Below are 18,006 nucleotides of genomic sequence, written 5' to 3' on the forward strand. Positions count from 1 at the left end.
TCCCCCTACCCCCCTCAACCAAAAAACCGGAACAAAAGCCCAAAATGCTTTCCCTGCCGACTTTTCTTTCTCAGAATGGTGTCTTTAGTCCTTCACTGCTACCTGCTGCCTCCCTCCCTCAGGCCGGCCCCGGCTCCTCCGAGGGCTTCGGCGCCCTCAGCTGCCCGGGGGCGGCGGGGCCACGGGCAGCCTCTCCCCTCACAGAGACCCTGCCACAGCTCCCTCCCCTCACAGAGGCCCCCCATTCCCTCACTGAGACCGCCACACAGGGACTTCCCCCTCTGACCCCTGCCCCAGAGAGATACCCCTCCTCCATGATTCCCCTTCCCCTCACAGAGACCCCTCCTCAGCTCCCTCCCCTCAAAGATCCCACCGTCCCCCTGCCAGCGCTGGACACCAGCCCGGTTTGCATCTGATTGTTCACAAAGAAATTAGTGTAATGTAGAGAGAAATGTGCACTTTATGAAAGCAAGCAAATCAGTATTGTGCTGCTTGTGAATTTTCCAAGTTCACAACACGAACTCTCCTGAGCAATGGTGTATTCCCCACGCCAAAGCTTAAATTGAGCATGTGGCAGTGCAGGTATTCACCGCTCCCTGACACAAAACTCACCTTCAGCATCCCAACAGGCCAGGTGTCAGCAGGATTAAACAAAACAAGCAGGTTCAGTGTCACCCTAGAAGTAGTACATTCTAAAGTTACAGGTGTAAAGCCTTCCTTTTTAAAGGACATTTTTTTATGTGTCATATAACCCTTACTTGCAGTGTGAGTCACAGTCAAAAATCCTTGAGAGACTTGGACATGGGCCCAGAGCAACTGGGAAGACAAATTCTAGTGTGAGAGCAATGTTGGAAGCAATCCTGGCATCACTGCTCCCTGAAGCCCGCAAAACTCATGTAGATTTGACTTCTTCAGAGGAACTTGGTGTGATACCTTTTAATTTGGCTGAGGCAGGTGTTTTTCATACAAATCAGGTAAGTTGCAGACATTGACAGCGAGTGGCATTACCCTGGACCTTATAGTGGTAAGTACCTACTCAGTTTTCCTTCTGTTCATTGAGCAGCTTGTGAGACTTTGGCTTTCTCCTGGAAGTCTTTTGAGGTGTAGCTAGAAGAGCTGTTGCACTGTCTAGGGAAGCCGGTTGTGTCTTCAGCACTTACTGACTGAAATGTTCTTGGGAATAACTGTAAAGCAATGGTCACTTTTAACATTCAAAGCTATCGCCTTTTCCTGTGATTGATGTGAGATGGCAGAATGAAACTGAGGTGAAACTTTACAGGGCACAGTGTGGGTACTGCAGAAAGGGGTCTTCAGAACATGGCATCTACATCGAAGTGGATCTAACCTCTGTGCATTCGATAGGGAGTGCAGCACACTGGTGTCGTTGGTTCACCCCCTCTTCCCACTCACGGTCATGGACTGCTTGCTGAATAGTTTGCTTTCCTTTTGAAAAGGTCTGGGGAAAGTCCTGTAAGTGATTATGGATTCTGCAGAGCAACAGCTTTCCTTTGGATAGCAGCTATGCTCTCAGACAGGCAGCTGGGCCACAGCTCTGAATGTGCCTTGGAAGCTGTCCTTGCTGGGGGCGGTGCCTGGGGGTAAGCTCCAGGAGTAAGCAATTGACTGCTGATGGCTCTGAATGCATCCCTGACACCTTGCTTGGCATTCAGTGTGCCCTGCTGTCCTGCTCGTGCAACCCGGCAGACAGACATGCAGTGACGAATTATACTGCAAGGTTGAATACCTGAGGGTTGTATTTTACAACAACAACAAAAAATATAGGAGAGAACCAATAGCCAAAATACATTTTAATTTATTAAATTAAATCCAGTCCATTTGATAAAATACAAGCTTATTATATTACCAATTTGTTTAAACCTGGGTAATTTCTTTTAAGAAATACAGTCAATTAAGAATAGATAATAGACAATTTCCTTTTTTCTTTTTTTTCCTTGCTGTTAATAAAGTCCAGAATTGAAATGAAATTAAATTGTTTGAACAAAACTGTTAAAAACATTATAAAGAGATTAAACAAGCAGATTGAATTCTTAGAAACATCTAACATGCAAAACTTTTAGCACAGTTTGAATGTTTCAAATGAATTTCCTGAAAAATTAATCTCCTGAAAAATTATTTTGGCAAGCACTGGGATTGCTGTAGGTTTATCCAAGGATGAGTGTGGGAAGAGCCATCCCTTGTCCCAGCCAAATGCAGCTTACTGCAGGTGTTCCCTATTCTGGTGGTTGTGTTCAGTCCCACTGTAGTGAACAGAGATGGCACCATTAAATTCTCACATCATGCAGTGAGAAGATGCCGTCTGCATGTATTCCAAGTACTAGTCACATGCCAACAGCTCAAAAATTGTTCTTACGGGAATTATCAGCAATATGTATGTTTTTGCAGAATCCCCGAAGTTCATTAAATTTGCCTTAGACTTCAGCTAGTAGGAAGGTTAAGAAAAAATCCTCCTGTTAAAAGTCTGTTTCATTACAGATGAATGAACATCTGATCACTGTTCAAGTCTGAGGATAGTTTCCCTTTGTTCTGGACAACACACATGTGTTGCAAACACAAAGTAAAAGTTTTTCAATTTGTTTTCCAAAATAATTAGTAAATCCATTAAATAAGCAGTAGACTAATTATATTGCATAAGTTATTGAAATAGAAATTGTAAAGTCTTGATGAACAAAGGCTAAAAAAATGGTTTCTTAAAACACGTGTACCTCAGCAAAAGATCAATGCACAGCAGTCTAAAAAAATCAGCTTCAGAACAATGACACTTGAAATGGCCTATCTTAAAAATGACAGATGGCTTACATTCTACATTACATTTTTCTTTAAGAAGAATTTCTAAGTAACATTCGCTTGTGGTTGTTCCTAGCATTAGCATTACCAATATACAGGCAATAATTTAGGAATTTCAAGGCAATATTTTCCACCTTGCATATGCAAAGAGTTAACATTTATTAAAAGTGTAAGCATATCCTTTTCATTAAAGGATCACAAATTGCTTTAGGTAATATCCATGTACAATATTTACATTCACCCTAACAGCTGTACAAATTACATAAGTATCTTAGCTCCTGTGGAGGAGTCTGGTGGGTGCCTGACAGTATCCATGCACTCTTCTCCAAACCAGTCTGGTGCACTGCTGTCAGGGCTGCCTCCTGGAGTTCAGTCCCCTCTTGCTTTTGCATCAGCTCTCCAATTTTGGAAATATCCAGCTTCCCAGCCTTAAACGCCCAAGACATTGCATGTGCCGGATTTATTTTATAGTTCAATGACATTGGCTTTCTCCAGTTTCTAAAACAACTCTGGAAGTTCAGACCAGCCCTTTGAAGCTGTGCTTTCTGGTGATGCCATTTGAGGTGCTGTTCTCAAACCCCTCAAGAAGCTCAGAAGTCAGCCAGACTACTCCCTGTCTTTCAGTGGCCTACTTAGAGGGTGTTGCTAAATAAAACTGGTTTGGGTTTTAATTATCCATCCCACTTGCGATTGTTTTCCCTCCTACCCTGTGTATTTCTGTGTAGGGATGTTGTCTGCAATCCTGCTTTTGCTGCCCAAAGTCAATCTCCTAATGTGACGCCAGCTGGCATAGCAATGAACCTGCTCCTGTGAAAAAACTAGGTCACTCCTTGCAGTGTGTTTTGCCAGCTCTGAACCAAGCGCTTTGCGGTTTGTTGTGTTAACAGAAAGTGTGTGTGCATATCATTAATCACTGGAGCTGCTTTTGATAACACCGGTTCTTTGATCTTAACACTCCCTCATCAAAATTGCATAGTGATACATCTTAACAGAAGCTCCGCGTTTAAGCTGCCTGGGTGTGAGGAGGGTCCAGGTTCACACGTTGAGGATCCGTGATGGCGCCTGGAAAACAGCAGAAGGGTTGGGGGAGAACCTGGTCTTCACCTCTGGGATCTAGTGGGGTGAGGAAGGGAGAGAAACATTAGTGTGACACAGGATACAACTGTCTAGAGAGTTTGAGGGGACTGGGGTATTATGAGGATCTATCTGCTCTCCCTGTGACCACTACACGGGTGTTAGCCCTTGGCTAGGCATCAGTGAGATTGGCCTTGCTGCACAGGTTGATTCAAGGGCAGGCATGATGTTGGGCCAGCGAGGAGGGGTTTAGTCGTAACCTAGCCCTTGGGATGCTGGGCAGGCTTTGGCTGGACTCGGCCTCTGCAAGATGAAGAGCTGCCTCTTCACAAAGCCCTGCTGGCAAACACTCTACGAGCATCACAACAAATTCACTGCTGGATGGGTGCTGGATTTAAGTGAGAGGAATTACAGTGGTGTGTGTCTGGTCCTTAGCCTTTTGGAGAATGCCATCCAGGATCCATCAAAATGTTCCGTTGTAATGCTTTATGGGGCCACAATCTATGTCTGCTGTGAATAGAGGTGCAGACCTGGAGGACCCAAAGGAGAAAAACTGGTTACTGGACATGCCAGGCTGTTAAACTGCAAGGACTTGGATAAGGATGTAAACTTCTCACGTCTGGAGGAAAGGCAAAGATAACAATGGTTGCTTTCTCTGATGTCTGTGGAATCAGAATTTCATGCAATATGTAGCTGCTGTAGTTGTACTGAAGCATGAAGGACACCTGGGTGCTTCTGTCATCCCTAATGCTGAAAACTCAAAGGATTTGAAATAGGACTGGCCATAGATGTGCATCCAGCCCAGGACTTGGGGTGAATCTGGCCATAAAACATGAAAGGGTAGAATGCTCTGCTGGGTTTGCTGCATCCAAACAAAGAAAGAAGTGCAAAACTACAGGCAAAGAGAGTATAGGGAAATAGGGAAAGCTATTGATCTCTGGTTGATGTTGTTTCATTGTTCTGATTTTTCCATTCCTCTGGGGATGCATCTGACACACTAAGGAACAAGTGAGTTGTCACAAACAGTATATGCACAGCTCAGTGGCTGGGGAGAACCAGCAGCCTGAGTTCTACATGCAGGCTGTCAGGACATATAAACCTGATTCTGACATGTCTGGCAAAGCCAGGGACTTCAGGTAAGAGGGAAAGTCCTAATGGCCAGCTGAGATGGTGTCTGAACCAGGGAGAGTCTGACTTCTCTTTGAACTGGTGGCTCCTTGGCACCATCTTCATTCCTCACTACACCTTTGCCATGCTGTCTGTTAGGAAGATTCTGATGGTGCCTTGGGGCTCCAGGAGGTGGGACCTTTGCTTGCATGATTCAGAGTACAGCGTCCTTGGTAGCAAGTGTTTGTGTCTGGGATTTTAGTCTTCTCTTTCTCTTCCTCAAGAACTGGGAAAGGGACCTTCAGGGGTTTATCTAGGACCCCCTTCTTTGCATCCTATCTGACAAATTGGAAAACACTGTATTTTGACCCCTTAGGTTCAAAATGCAAAATTAAATTAACAAGGGTCAAATACAAGGTTTAAGTGTTAAATGCAAGGTCTATCCTCATTGCTGCACCTCAGTAAGCAGCCCAGACTAATCAGAGCAAGAAGGAAGTTTTGGTGAGGTTTGCAAATTCTGTTTTGCCTGAGGTCACTGTCCCACTTTCAGCATAGCTGGCTGTACCCATCGTGAGCCTTGTCGCAGCAGTGTGCCAGCAATCCTCTGCGGAGGAGGCACTTGACTGTCTGCTGATTAAACACTTCTTCCTTGTCTCCTCCAAGGCAAAGATTTACTTTTTACATGTGGCCCTGGAGTAGCTGCTATTACCTCTACTGGCACAGCACACTGCAGCTAGGGAGTTCCACCCCAGCCCCGGCTCTGCATTCTAAGTCACTCAGTGCAGCCTGCGAACAACTCCCGTGGTTTGATGGGAGGTGCTGTTCTCTTTCGTGGTCTGATGCAAAAAGCAGCTACAACAGAGCCTTGTCAGTGTGCACTTTTCCTTTCTTATGGGGAATGGGGAGTGTGGGGGGCCCTGTCAGGAACACGCTGAGTACAGAATGTCTCCTCATGGATTTTCACTAATACATGCATTTCACAATAAGAAAATTATCTTTGATGGTATAGAGAAACTCACAGAAAAAGTTGAGAAACTCACAGGGAAATCCCAAGGAAGTCTCAGAGCTGTGCAGCTTGTCTGTTCATCACAGCTATGTCCTCCTTGGCATTCATAGCAGGGGCAGCTTCTGCCCACACCAGCAAGGGGGAGTTTTGTGCTGTCTGGGCAGGTGCTGTTCCTTAGGCAGTGATCTGCAAAGATTCCCAGGCAAACACCTGTGCCCAGAGGCTGAATCTCACTCTGCAGCCCTAGTGCTCGTGCACACTGACTGCTCCAAGTTAGTGCAGAAGGTGTTAATGGCACCTTACACACAGAGAGGTGATGACACACACCTTTTATATAAGGTATCCAGCTGAGGGAATCGTAAATCTTGAACTTTCTGTCATGCAGTTTAAAATTTTGGTCTTGGGTTGAATGATGATCAATTACAGTATGACATTGTCTAGCATGCCTTTCTGAAGGCAAGGGATGGCCACATTACCTAATGGGCAGTGACAAAACAGTAGTCAATGAGGATATGGCTTTATCCTACATGCACTGCAATGATCAAATATGAGGAGTTCCTGATGTGTACTGTGGGTATTATTCGCATTGATTTTAGGATTTTTAAAAACTGCTAATTACCTTAAAGTCTGCCTTGTAGCTTGTCTCTTGAACAAAATGGTCTTCTGGGATAATGAAGCCTTGTTTTGACTTTATAGGCTTGGATGGTTTTGCTCCAGTCCATGGGCGATACTCTTGTCTGAAATGAGATTGTCAAGACAGAAGAACTTGTGAAAGACAACATTCTCACAGGGCACTTCTGCTCAGAGTGGTGCAAAGCCAGAAGCAAGGTGGGATACAATCAGCTTGCAAGGTTTGAACTTGCCTGAGGCATACTGAGAATAAAGAATTGAGCCTACAGCCTGTCTCTCTCAGAAAGCTCAGACTGAAAGATGGACCAGGGCATAGACTGGGCTATCTGGATTCCCTGACTTAACTCTTCTTTTATTCCTACAAAATGTGCTCTCTCCTGGAGGTTAATTGATACTTCCCTTCTGGATAAGAAGTCAGGGTGACATTTGCAGCCCCACTGACCATTTACAATGTAAAACATTGTCTGGCACGTTGGCCACTTACAATGTAAGATACCTTGGTCCTAGTGTGTGCCCCTCACATATGCAGAGAACCTGCTGATGTTCCCATACTTGGCTGTGGCTCTCTCAACAGCAGGCATGTTGCCAGTGTGTGCTGTGCTGCAAGAGCTGTGGCAGCTCAGTCTGAAATGCACACAGACACCATCTCAGCTGGCAGATGCTTACGCCAATGATTTTCCTTCAGATGGGGGAAAGTGCTTTAAATCCGCATGATGATGTCTGAGAAGGAGCTGCTGCTCCAAGATAAGTCAGCCAAGGGTCATCTGAGAAATGGGCGCAGAGGACTGCACTGAGAAAGGGGCAGCACGTTTCAATGAGCACCTAAGAACAGCATTGCAGGGTCTGCTTAGTTCAGCTGCCAACTTCCTTCTGCAGCTTTTCCCTCTGCTTCCCTGTACCCCTTGTCACAAACAGGCCTCACTAATGCCCTTGCCATTAGGCCTGGATGCTGCAGTAGCAGCCAACTGAGCTGTCTTGTTGCTCAGAGGAAGACAGAAGTCTGCTCTGTTTGTGTATCTCTGGCAACCAATTCAGGCAGCTTCTGTAGCAAAAGGAGAGGTGATTAGCCGAGATGTGACAATCTTATTTTCATACCCTGGCATGGTTCAATAACTGCATTTTACTATCTGCTTATACACAGGATCAAGGGGTAAGACAGTCCTGAGCCATGCCCAGGCTAGGGAAATAGGCTTGTTTTAATGTGTCAAGCTTATCTTTGATCACAGCCTCTCTGAGTTTCATTTTTCCCAAGCATGCTATTTGCTATATTTATAATAGCTGTGAATTCCTCTTTTAAATATCTAATTTAAAGTGCACAAGTGTGGTGTATTATTTTAGAATGTGTAGTTTGGACTTGATCCTTTTAGTATATTACGGATAATGTCCTATGGAAGACCTTCCTGCTGTTGGAAAGCAAAGCCAGGCCCCTGTCACGGCTGTCTATGTGCATTGCAAATCTTGTTTATAATCAGTTTGTTCTTGCTGTCTTGAGCTGACACCTTCTCTGCACCATGCTGTTTGGGCCTGCTCAGGCAGCAGGTGGGTGCCTATGCAGCTCCCCTGGTGCTGGTGATGGCGTTCCTGCTCCTTTCCTGTAACACCTCAGGATAAGGCAGCATTTTTGAAGAAAGGTGATTTTGGCCGCAATGCCCCAGGAAGGCAACCTTTCAGCAGGGAATCCCAGATGTGCATGAAAGCAGAGTTAAATCTGACCTCTGTTCTACTGCACAGCCAGAGGGAGGACACAGCTACTGGGCAAAATACCAGGAAAATGGTACAAAACCATCAGTTACATCCCCACAGTTTCTAGGAACTGGAACCTGCTGCTCCACATAAAGCCCGATTTCCTCAAGAATGCTGGTGGCATTGATTCCTAACCATTCATCCTTGTGCTGACTGGTCTCCCCGCTGCAATGGAGTGTGTCTCCAGCTTTCAATGAATGACTGTGCTGCCTGTCTGTGCAGCCAGCCCTGTCTCAATGCTTTATAGCAGATCATTTGCTGATTTGGCAGGCCCCCAAACACAGTCCTTTTGGATCACAAGACCCTCATTTTGGCTGGTAGTCAAACCATTCTCCTCTCAGCCTGGATAGTTAAAACTATTTCTGAGGCACCTACATGCTCCCCACAGAATCAGAAACATAAGGGCAGATACAGTCATGGCCCACACCACACCAGCATTTCTGATTTGGAACTGGGATTTTGCTCTGGGGGAACCCAGAACTCTGAGCCAAAAGTGAAGGGTGGAGCAAAACAGAGAGCTTAGCTTAGCTCCTTTTGGGAGCTGAGGTACTTAAAACAAGAAAGAAATATTATAACCTTTGGTTGAGAAAGTGCAGCTAACTAAATTTCCTCTGCCTCTAACCTTGCAGGTTAGACACATGTTCTCATCTCCAGCTGCATAGCCAAGAGTCAGAAGGAACATGAGCCCAAGTACCAGTCTGGTGGCTTGACTAGAAACCAGTCTTGGAGTCATGAGTGGAGTCAATCTAATCAAAGCCTGGGGAAGAGGAATGACCTGTTTTTAATGTTACTTAGTTTAAGATGTCAAGTGACAAGATTAGTGACTGTCTTCCTTCCCCGCTGTACCCTGTGTAGTGTGACATCCAGCTGCTGCTGGGGATGAACATGCAAGACTGACTGTTGCTGCTGGAGATAATAATCTTCATTCTTCCTGCTGCACCCCTCTCCTCCCCTTGTGCCTAGACAGCAGCAGTTGTCAGGTTACTTTAGGACTCCAAGGATCTAGCATGGAGGGAAAGTAGTCTCCAGGCCCATAACTCAGTGACCAGGCTCTCTTTAGGTTCTGTTTTGTCCTCCACTGTTACAACCTAGAGGTGAGATTTTTGATCTCCATAAATAGAAATGACCCAGTGGTACTTGAAGTACTAAACCATTGGGGTTGTGAAGAGAAAGGCTTCCTGAGTAGCATGCAGGCTTTTAAAGCAGGTTGGGATCAAAAGGGAAGGGCTGCTTTTTGTGTACTGCTGTTTCTTTACCTCTAACTCACTCTAGGAAGAATTAAGAAGCAGCTTTTTGCGTGTGGTTGCCCCGGTGCTTGATCATATAAATCACTGCTTTTTCAACTGTTTCTTTGCTCCTTCTCAAAATTGGTTAATAGAGTCCGAGAAAAGGCATTTCTTTTGTAATGTGTGGGGATGTGTCTGCAGGGGAAGGTTTGATTCAGTGCAGTGTGGAAATGGAGGCTTGTGGCCTGCTGGGACAGTTTAACCCCTGTGGTGCATGAGAGAAGGAGCAAGTGGAAGTACAACTAACTGTACAGGCTAGAAACCAAAAAAAAGCCCTAGACTATTAATTACAGGGTGTTGTGATGAGGCCCAGCTTTGATGAGAGCTGTTTCACTGAGCTGGTGTTTATGTGCCCACCTCCCCACCCTGGGTGAGCAGGACTGCCTGTACCAGGCTGTCAAACAGCTGAGACAGTGGGCCAGGCAGGAGAGATGCCCCCCACATCATTCACCGTGTGCCTTGCAGACTTCCAAGCAAGATTTGGGAATGATGATTTGGGATTGATCCTTCAGTTCTTTCCAAACACAGTGTCTGCTGCTGCTGCAGCTCACGCTGCTGGATGCTGCGAACTACACATGCCTATGTGCTGCCTCCAGCTCTCTCCCCGTTTCATGTGCTCTCACTAATGTTTTTCTGGTTTGTTGAGAAAGCCTGTCTGCAAATCCTTTTTACTTCACTGACCTAGTGAAAATCTAGTCTAGAAGGCTTTTTAATTTCACCAAGGTGGGGGACACTTCTGTTAGGCATAGGGAGACAGGCAGTGGGAATCCCAACAGTGCTCTTTGCATTGCTGAGGCTGCTGTTTCCGTACAGATTTATCTTCAGCATTGATAATCATACACCCACCAATGCCAGAACAGTTGTCATTTTAGTACCTCGTCTCTATGTCACAGTTTGCTTCGCATGATTAATTATCAGTGGTGGTTCTGAGCCACTGCATAACATTTCTTATTTAAGAATGGAGAAAAAGGCTCACTCTGTACAGCTGACCGTAACTCAAAGCTATGCTGCCTGACCTAGTCTGTGTTCATTCTTCTGCCCTCTTCCTTCTCATACTCAGCACACCAGTGAGAATTGAACAGCATAATGAACGTTCTTCCAAATTTGTGGCACAGCTTGGGGTGTCTGTTATTTTCTTTTCAAAGTACATACTACTCTAGATGTCCCCTGGAGAAGCCAGATTGGTGTGTGAGAGGTTTTGGCAGAAGGTGTGGGGTGTGAAATGTCTCCTCGTTTGCAACACAGCTCTTCACAGGCTACTGCCAGGGCCATGCATCTGGTTTGCCCAGGCAGAGCTGGGCAGCCAGCAGTGCTCTCCCAAGGGATAGGCTAAGTCCACTTGTTGGCAAAGACCTCCATAGGTCAGGGAGGGTGCTGTGATGTCTCCTGGTAAATGGAGGATTGCAAATGTTACAAGTCATGGTCACAGTGAGAGCTCTGCATGACAAACAAAGTCAGGAGCCCTCCTGGATAATGGAGCCATTAAACTGCTTCTCCTCTGAGCTGTGTCAGACAGCAGTGGGGTGCCCTTCCAGTCCTTGGACGGACACAGTGGCAGATTGTGCCCATTCTCCTATCCAGCCAAAGAGCCCAGCATAAGGACAGAAAAAGGCAAAGGAAAGGCTGAAGGAGGGAAAAAAACAGAGGGGAAGAGAAAAGACATAGCAGAAAGATAGAGAGACCAGCACACAGGAATTACAGAGGAGGAAAACAGAAGCCACCTGGATATTTCCTGTCTCAACTCTCACATCCAGCAAGGTCAGGCAGAACCTGGAGCTGTTCATAAGTCACAAGAAGGAAGCAACAGCAAAAGACTTGAATGAAAGTTCAAGACAAAAACCCTAAGACTCAGACTGTTATCTTAGAGTGAGTTTTAGGGGCTTGCTTTGCTCACAGGCAGATGCCGAGGGAGAAGCACTTTACACTGGTGTGACAGGGACAGGCAGCTGCTTCCCTTTTATCAGAACTATACTACTGGCGGTGTGTGGGTAGGTTTGAGGGTCTTGACTTCTGCCATTAACCCACTTCTTCATTCTTTTCACTCTAACCTAAGGCTGAGAGGACTTTGAGTGGAGGAAATTCCTCCTACTTAAGGAACATCTTTGAATCCCACATTTCAGTTCTACAGCATAGTTTGCATTAACACACACCCTCTCTTGAGGCCCCTATTCCCAGCCCCGCTGTTGTCTCTCCTCACACACCTCCATGCCCCTCCAAGCCCTCCCCTGCCCCAGCCAGGCTATGCAGTGCACAGTGATTCTCTCTGGATCCATCCCAATGCCTGGACCAAGCAAGCTTACTTCTTAAATACCATAAAAATCAGGGGCTTGAGTATAATTTCCCCAAGCAGCGAGATACTTAAGAATGCAAAGATAACTGTAAGCCTTGATTATAAAAGATTTACTGCTATTATTGAGGATAAGCTTGCCTTTAAAGATCTTTCTGGATCAAGGATGGGACTCCTCATACATAGTACTATTAACCCTGCCAGCTCAGGTGCGTGCCCTGATCCCATACATTGCTGAACACAACGCGCAGGTATTTTCTCTGTTTTCTGCACAGCTGTAATTAGATGCTTCTCAGTGTGAAGGAGTCAACCACAGTTCACTTTGTTTTTCTACACAGGCACTATTTGAAGGCAGATGAATGTACAGGCAGCCACACAATCTGTGAGTGCACCCATAGTTACGGGGAAAAGTGTCATTCCCCTTCATTCTGCAGTATCCCTCCTGGTGGGGGGATGTCCTGCTTCATGGTCACGGAATGGCATTGTGCTGAGTATTTGTGCAAGAAGGTGGGAATTCAGTTTGCTGAGGTATCTTCCACCTACTATTCCCAAAAATCATGAGCAATGGCACAACAGGCACCTTTCCCCTTAATACCTCTTTATGAGGTTTCTTCTTCATCAGAACAACATGGCTTGCTTCTGAGTGAGCAGGAAACCCTCCTGATCTCAGGGCCCCCGTTTGGTCTTCTTCACTGCTGTGCCTCTCAAGTGCAAATAAGTTGGGTGCTCTTGGACTCACACCTACTCGAAATACCTGTCACAGAAACCCCAACTGCAGAGACTGAGCTCTGCCTGGGGCCCTGCGCTGTTGTGTGTGTGGAGAAATTTGCAGTCATCTCCCAAGTTCCCCAAGTGCCAATACAAGTAAAGCTGATGGGTGGGGGGAAAAGAGGCAAAACAAACTGCTCACAGCTCCAGGTGCAACGTTTTTCACTTACATGTCTGAAGTGTTTTTCCAAAAGCTGGCAGGTTACTGAAGGGAAAACTGTTGTCTGTAGTGACTTATCATGTAGCTGAGCCTTGAACAGGGTTCTTCTCCCAGCAATACTGGCCCTGGCACAGAGGCTGTGCCTTCATCCCTGTTGCCTTCTAACGAGGTAAGAAGATGACATCCAGAGAACAGAGCCAGCTGGAGATACCTGCTGACAGCACCAGATTCTCTCATCCTCTGTTAAGGGAGCTAAGTTAAAGCACTTCTCTATTTCTAGAATGGTCTGCTAAATGCAATCAAGACCTATGTACTACAATTAATTGTGTGCAAACCAAAAGTACACAAGCACCTGCAGCCTACTGCTGAAGGGAGAAGTCACTTCTGTGATGCCAAACGACAAGCTCTTGGGAAGGTGCAGAGAGGCCACTCAGCACTTTTCTTCTGCCTCCTCCAGCATCAGTAAGGTGTAATCTACTGCAACCCTCTGCAGCAGTCTCCGGGATCCTTTCACAGTTGGAGCACATCCCATTTTTAGCCTTTCAAGTGCAGCTTATTATTGATTTGCCTTGGCCTGTGTGCCTGAGCTCCCATGATGCAGTCTCATGGGGTTTGACTTCATTCAGACCCTGCAAAACTCCAGCCAAAATTCAGGGACTGGAGGGAGACAGAAGTTACCCAATGATCTGGGGACCACAGGGCAATAGTTTGTAGGGCAGGCAGTTGTGCTGTCCTTTCACCTTTTGTTCAGTTATTTTTTCAAAATACAAAAAATCTTTGCTTGCTCAGGAGTACAGGCATTCTTCCAATACCCCCTCCACCTTCATCTTTATTCTCGCCATAGACAGATTCCTCCAGTCTCAGTCACTCTATCCCAGAGGTTATTTCGTTCTGGGAAATGCTAGGTCATGCTGACAGCTTCACTATGTACAGACAGTTTTGTGGCAGCTCTGTTTCCTTCTGAGCTTAAAGCAGAGTGGCAGAATGAAGTCTCAGGAGAATTACACTGTACACAAAAGCATGTCAAATGGTGTTGAATGTTACAGGGGACTCAACACTTGGGTGTTAAGAGAAACAAACACAGTAGGCAGTCAGAATCAAATTCCTGAATTAAAAAAACCCAAACCAAACTACAAACCTAAAAAAGTCCCAACACCTTACAGAGTTAAGCAAGAAAACCACATTGCCATTAAAAGCATGGAGTGGACCATGTATCAATGCCAACCCTTCTGTGCTGTCCTGCTCAAGACCAGACTTGATTTCTCTTTAAACACTAAGCAAGCCCAGCCAGCTGCTGAGACCTGACACAGTCACAAAGTACAGGTGGAGGCTACTGACCAGCAGTGCCCACCACTGCAGGAGCCAATCCTCCAGGAAGAGCCTCCATAGTGTGTGCCTAACTCAGCTGTGCACAGAACCTGCTGAAGCACCGGGAGCACAAAGGACTCAAATGACCCATTCTTGGGAGAGTGGACACAGCTCCCCCATGCAGAGAACCTGGTCCTCAGGGCTGCCCCACCCCCTCACTGGGCTGACCTACAGGAAAGGGCTGATACTCCTGCAAGCAGAAAAGGAGGAATCTCCATAATGTTCTCCCTAGCAAGGCAGTGAGACTGTCTTACAAAAAACATGTGTTTTCATACCTTTGCTCTTCTCTGCCTGCATGTCTCTGTAGGACACTCTCCCTTTGTCCAACACTCCGAAGACATCATGGGGTTCACCAACCTTCTCCTCAGGACACATGGCCCTTAGTAAGAGAAACCCCCTTGCTCTGCCTATACCACAGGTGATATGACTTCTCTGCTGCCTTCTCACTTCTGGGGGTGAACAGTCTACAAGCAGTGGGGCAGATCCCTATTGCCAGAGCAAGTGGGGCTGTGCATCGGCCACCAAGGCCAGTTTAATAACAAGGAGGGTGGTTTATGGTCTTTGATACAGAGGAAGATGAAGAATATCAATCGTTAATGGTGCTGTTCAGCTACTACCTGAATATCGGACAAATGTTTGCAGCCTGCAGTGCTGCCTTTGGAAAATATGATAAGAGGAGAGGAGTGAACTGTAGTGGTTTTCATGGAAATGTCCTTGTGGGTTTGTGAGTGCTCAGCTTACCGAAGAGTGGGTGTGTTGTGATCACCTCTTCCCTGCTTCAGACTGCGGGAGTGGTCCTGGGCGCTGCCATCACTGAAGCTACCAAATACAAACCCAAGTGTAACTGAAAATGAGTGTAACTCTGCAAGTACATGCTGTTAGTCTTAAAAAAAAGTCTAAATGAAAATAGACTCTTGTAGCCTGTTAAACTATTGTGAACTTTTCTCCTGCTGCTTGTTGTGACTCCTGTGTGCTCAGTGGTACGGGGACTTAAACACGATGTTTTACCAGGTGATAATCTAAAGAAACGATGGGAATTACCAGAATAAGGCAAAAGTGGTTTGGATTAATAGAGTTTTTCGTCTGCATCAGTTGTTTACTGTGCCTTTAAACAGCTTAAAAGTTTTACATGAGAACTTTTTTTCTGGTGTGGCTGCCCTGGCTTGTGCCTCCATCCTTGTCATGCACTTTTCCTTCTTTCAGCTGTGAGTAGCTCCTCAACTACCTTGAAGTCTTACTTTTTATAAAATTTTGTTTTGGTTTGCATGTTGGTATCTTGCCCCAGCCAATATTTTGTCCTGTGATCTGTAAACTTCTCGTTCTTTGATGGCAGAGCCCTATGTGAGAACAGACAAGTCAGAGGGAAGGAAGGTGGGAGAAGTGACTGAGCATTTGAACAGCTATAGCGAAAGCTGTCGGCTCTAATGCAGTGTAATGCAGCCTTCCTCTGGTGTGAGGCTGGAAAAGGCAGGGGAGGCTTCAACAACGAGGTGGAGATGGATGTGTTTCTGGAAGATGAATCTTGCTAGTCTTGTTCTACGCAGGTTTCTCTGAAGTAATTCCTTGCTGCTTTGAAATTGGAAAAGTGCTTTGCCTCAAAAACCAGTAATTACTCTGTGACTGTCCTGTGAGATGTGGCGAAGGAGAAAATAGCACATAAATTCAAGCACTGCAGTTATCCTTTCAGAGTGTGCATGTTAACTGCACATAGAGCAGGACAGCTGCCTGTGCAGGAGGAGTGGGATAAGCAATACTGCTGTGCAGGCTGGTAATCCTCCCCGGGGCCCCCAGTTTGTCTTAAAAGCACTGTAATAAATAATCTAATAAATAGCAGTGATGAAGAGAAATGTCTCCTAGGTACATAATAATAGGTAGAGGGTGCCTAAATACTTATGAATCAGTTAGAATAAAAATAATTACTCTATTAGTATACCTCATAGGTATATTAAAACCTGCCAAACATCATTATGAGAGAGCATGTGGTAACAACATGAAACTGATACAGTATTCAGCAGCAGTATTGTAGGAGCTGAAATCCCTCTCCTCCCATGGGGATGTCAGTAAGAACAAAAGTTGGATTTAGGTGCATCCCACCTGACTTCTTGTTCCAGAAAACAAGCATCTGTAATCGGTCATACAGTTCAGAGGGAAAGGAAGACATCAATCACATAAGTCACTTAATTTTTAAAGGCTCTGAGACAAGTGGTTTATGACAATTTTTTCCATTGCCCATTAGATGACATAGGGGATATATCCTGCAAATGTCTTCTTGTCTGACTAATCTTTTTAAGGCTGTAATTTTGGCTCGCCTTGAATGTGACATTCCAGGAGTTTTAAAGGGAAACCGATGATGCTACTAAGGGATGCGGCTGTTGGGCACGGACAGGACGCGGGCAGCTCCGGCTGTCGGAGGTGCCGTGTCTCCCGGCAGCGGGTGGGTAAAGCGCTGCTGCGCCAGGGATGGCATCATGGATCCCACCCCGGCGTGCTCCCTCCTCTCCCTGAGCGCGGGGCGGGCAGCGGCGCGCACTGAGGCCGGCTCCGCAGCCCCGGCACGCAGAGGGGCCGCCGGAGCCAGGCATCCGCCCGGGGCATAAGCGACGCTTTTAGGGACCGCACTTCCAAAAGCAAAGGCGGCTTCGGCGAGAGGCTGAGCCCGCCGGCGAGCCGGCAGCCCCCGTACCCCTCTCCTCGGTGGTGGCTCCCCCGCGCCGCGGCCGCCCGCCGGCATCCCCGCCCCGCGCTGCGGAGGAGCGTCCCCCGCCCGCGGCAGGAGCAGCCCCGGCTCGGGGCGGAGCGGGGCGATCGCCGGGCCCGGTTACCTGTAGGAGGTGGTGTGGCCGCCGTCCGCCTGCGAGCGCGGCCGGAGCTGCTCGGGGCCGTCGACCGCCGGTCTCCCGCCGCCGCCGGGCAGGGCGCAGGCGGCGCGTCCCGGGGCGGGCTGGGGGGCGGCCCCGTCCCTCCCGCCGCCGCCGCCGCCGCCGCCGCTACTGGCGCTGACCCAGGGGAAGTCGTCCCTCCTCGGGAGGGGCCACGCTCTGAAGTCCCGCCGGTATTGGGTCTCCGCCGCGAAGGGCTCTCCGGCGGCGGCCGCCCGGCTCTTCCTGCGGCCGCTCGGCTTCCCGGCGGCGGCGGCGGGCGGGGTCCCGCGGGCGGCGCGCCGGGGCGGGCGGGCGAGCGCTGCCCCGCGGAGGGGGCCCGCTGCGCTGGGGCGGCCCGTCCTCCTGCTCCTCGATGTCCGAGTAGTTGTGGATGGTGAGCGGCACGGAGAGGTCGGACTTGTCCAGCTGGCTCCAGAAGCGGGCCAAGCAGCACACCCGGCTGATGCAGGGCCAGGCCATGGCCGCGGCCGCAGCCCCCGCCTCGCCCGCAGCGGCGCCCACGGCTCCGGCGCCCGCAGCCGGCCGCGCTCTCGGCTTCAGCCCTCATCGGCGGCAGCCCCTCCTCCTGCCGCCCCCTTCCCCGGTAACGACACCCCCTCGCCGGGATTACGGCCCGCACACGTGACCCGGCTGCCGGCGGGAGCCCCGTGCAGCTGCGGGGGTTGGCGGCGGTGCGGAGGGGAGGGAGGGCGGCCGGGACCGGACCCTGCCGGGCTGCGCCCCCCGTCTGCCTCCCGGGGGGGACCGGCTCTGCCCGTGCTTCTTCGGGTCCTGGTGTCTGTCGGTGCTTTCGGAGCCGCTCTGTGCCCGGGAGCGCGGTAGCGCGCCCAGTGACGGGCACCGGCCCGGCGAGGAACGCTGCTCCGCTCTAGCTGCGTGGTACTGCTCAG

The 18,006-nt window shown here is 48.2% G+C and overlaps 1 protein-coding gene across 1 annotated transcript; it reads right to left on the bottom strand.

Moving 5' to 3' along the window:
• Nucleotides 1–1,793: 1,793 nt before the first annotated feature.
• On the bottom strand, nt 1,794–17,979 carry MAP6D1 (MAP6 domain containing 1). The gene is given in 4 exon segments (XM_032119511.1): nt 1,794–3,918; nt 6,612–6,729; nt 17,057–17,367; nt 17,369–17,979. Coding segments are annotated over 4 exon segments (714 nt in total). The 5' UTR covers nt 17,576–17,979; the 3' UTR covers nt 1,794–3,840.
• Nucleotides 17,980–18,006: the final 27 nt, after the last annotated feature.

This window comes from Corvus moneduloides, chromosome 10 (genome assembly GCF_009650955.1).
Source record: "Corvus moneduloides isolate bCorMon1 chromosome 10, bCorMon1.pri, whole genome shotgun sequence".
Lineage (NCBI taxonomy): Eukaryota > Metazoa > Chordata > Aves > Passeriformes > Corvidae > Corvus > Corvus moneduloides.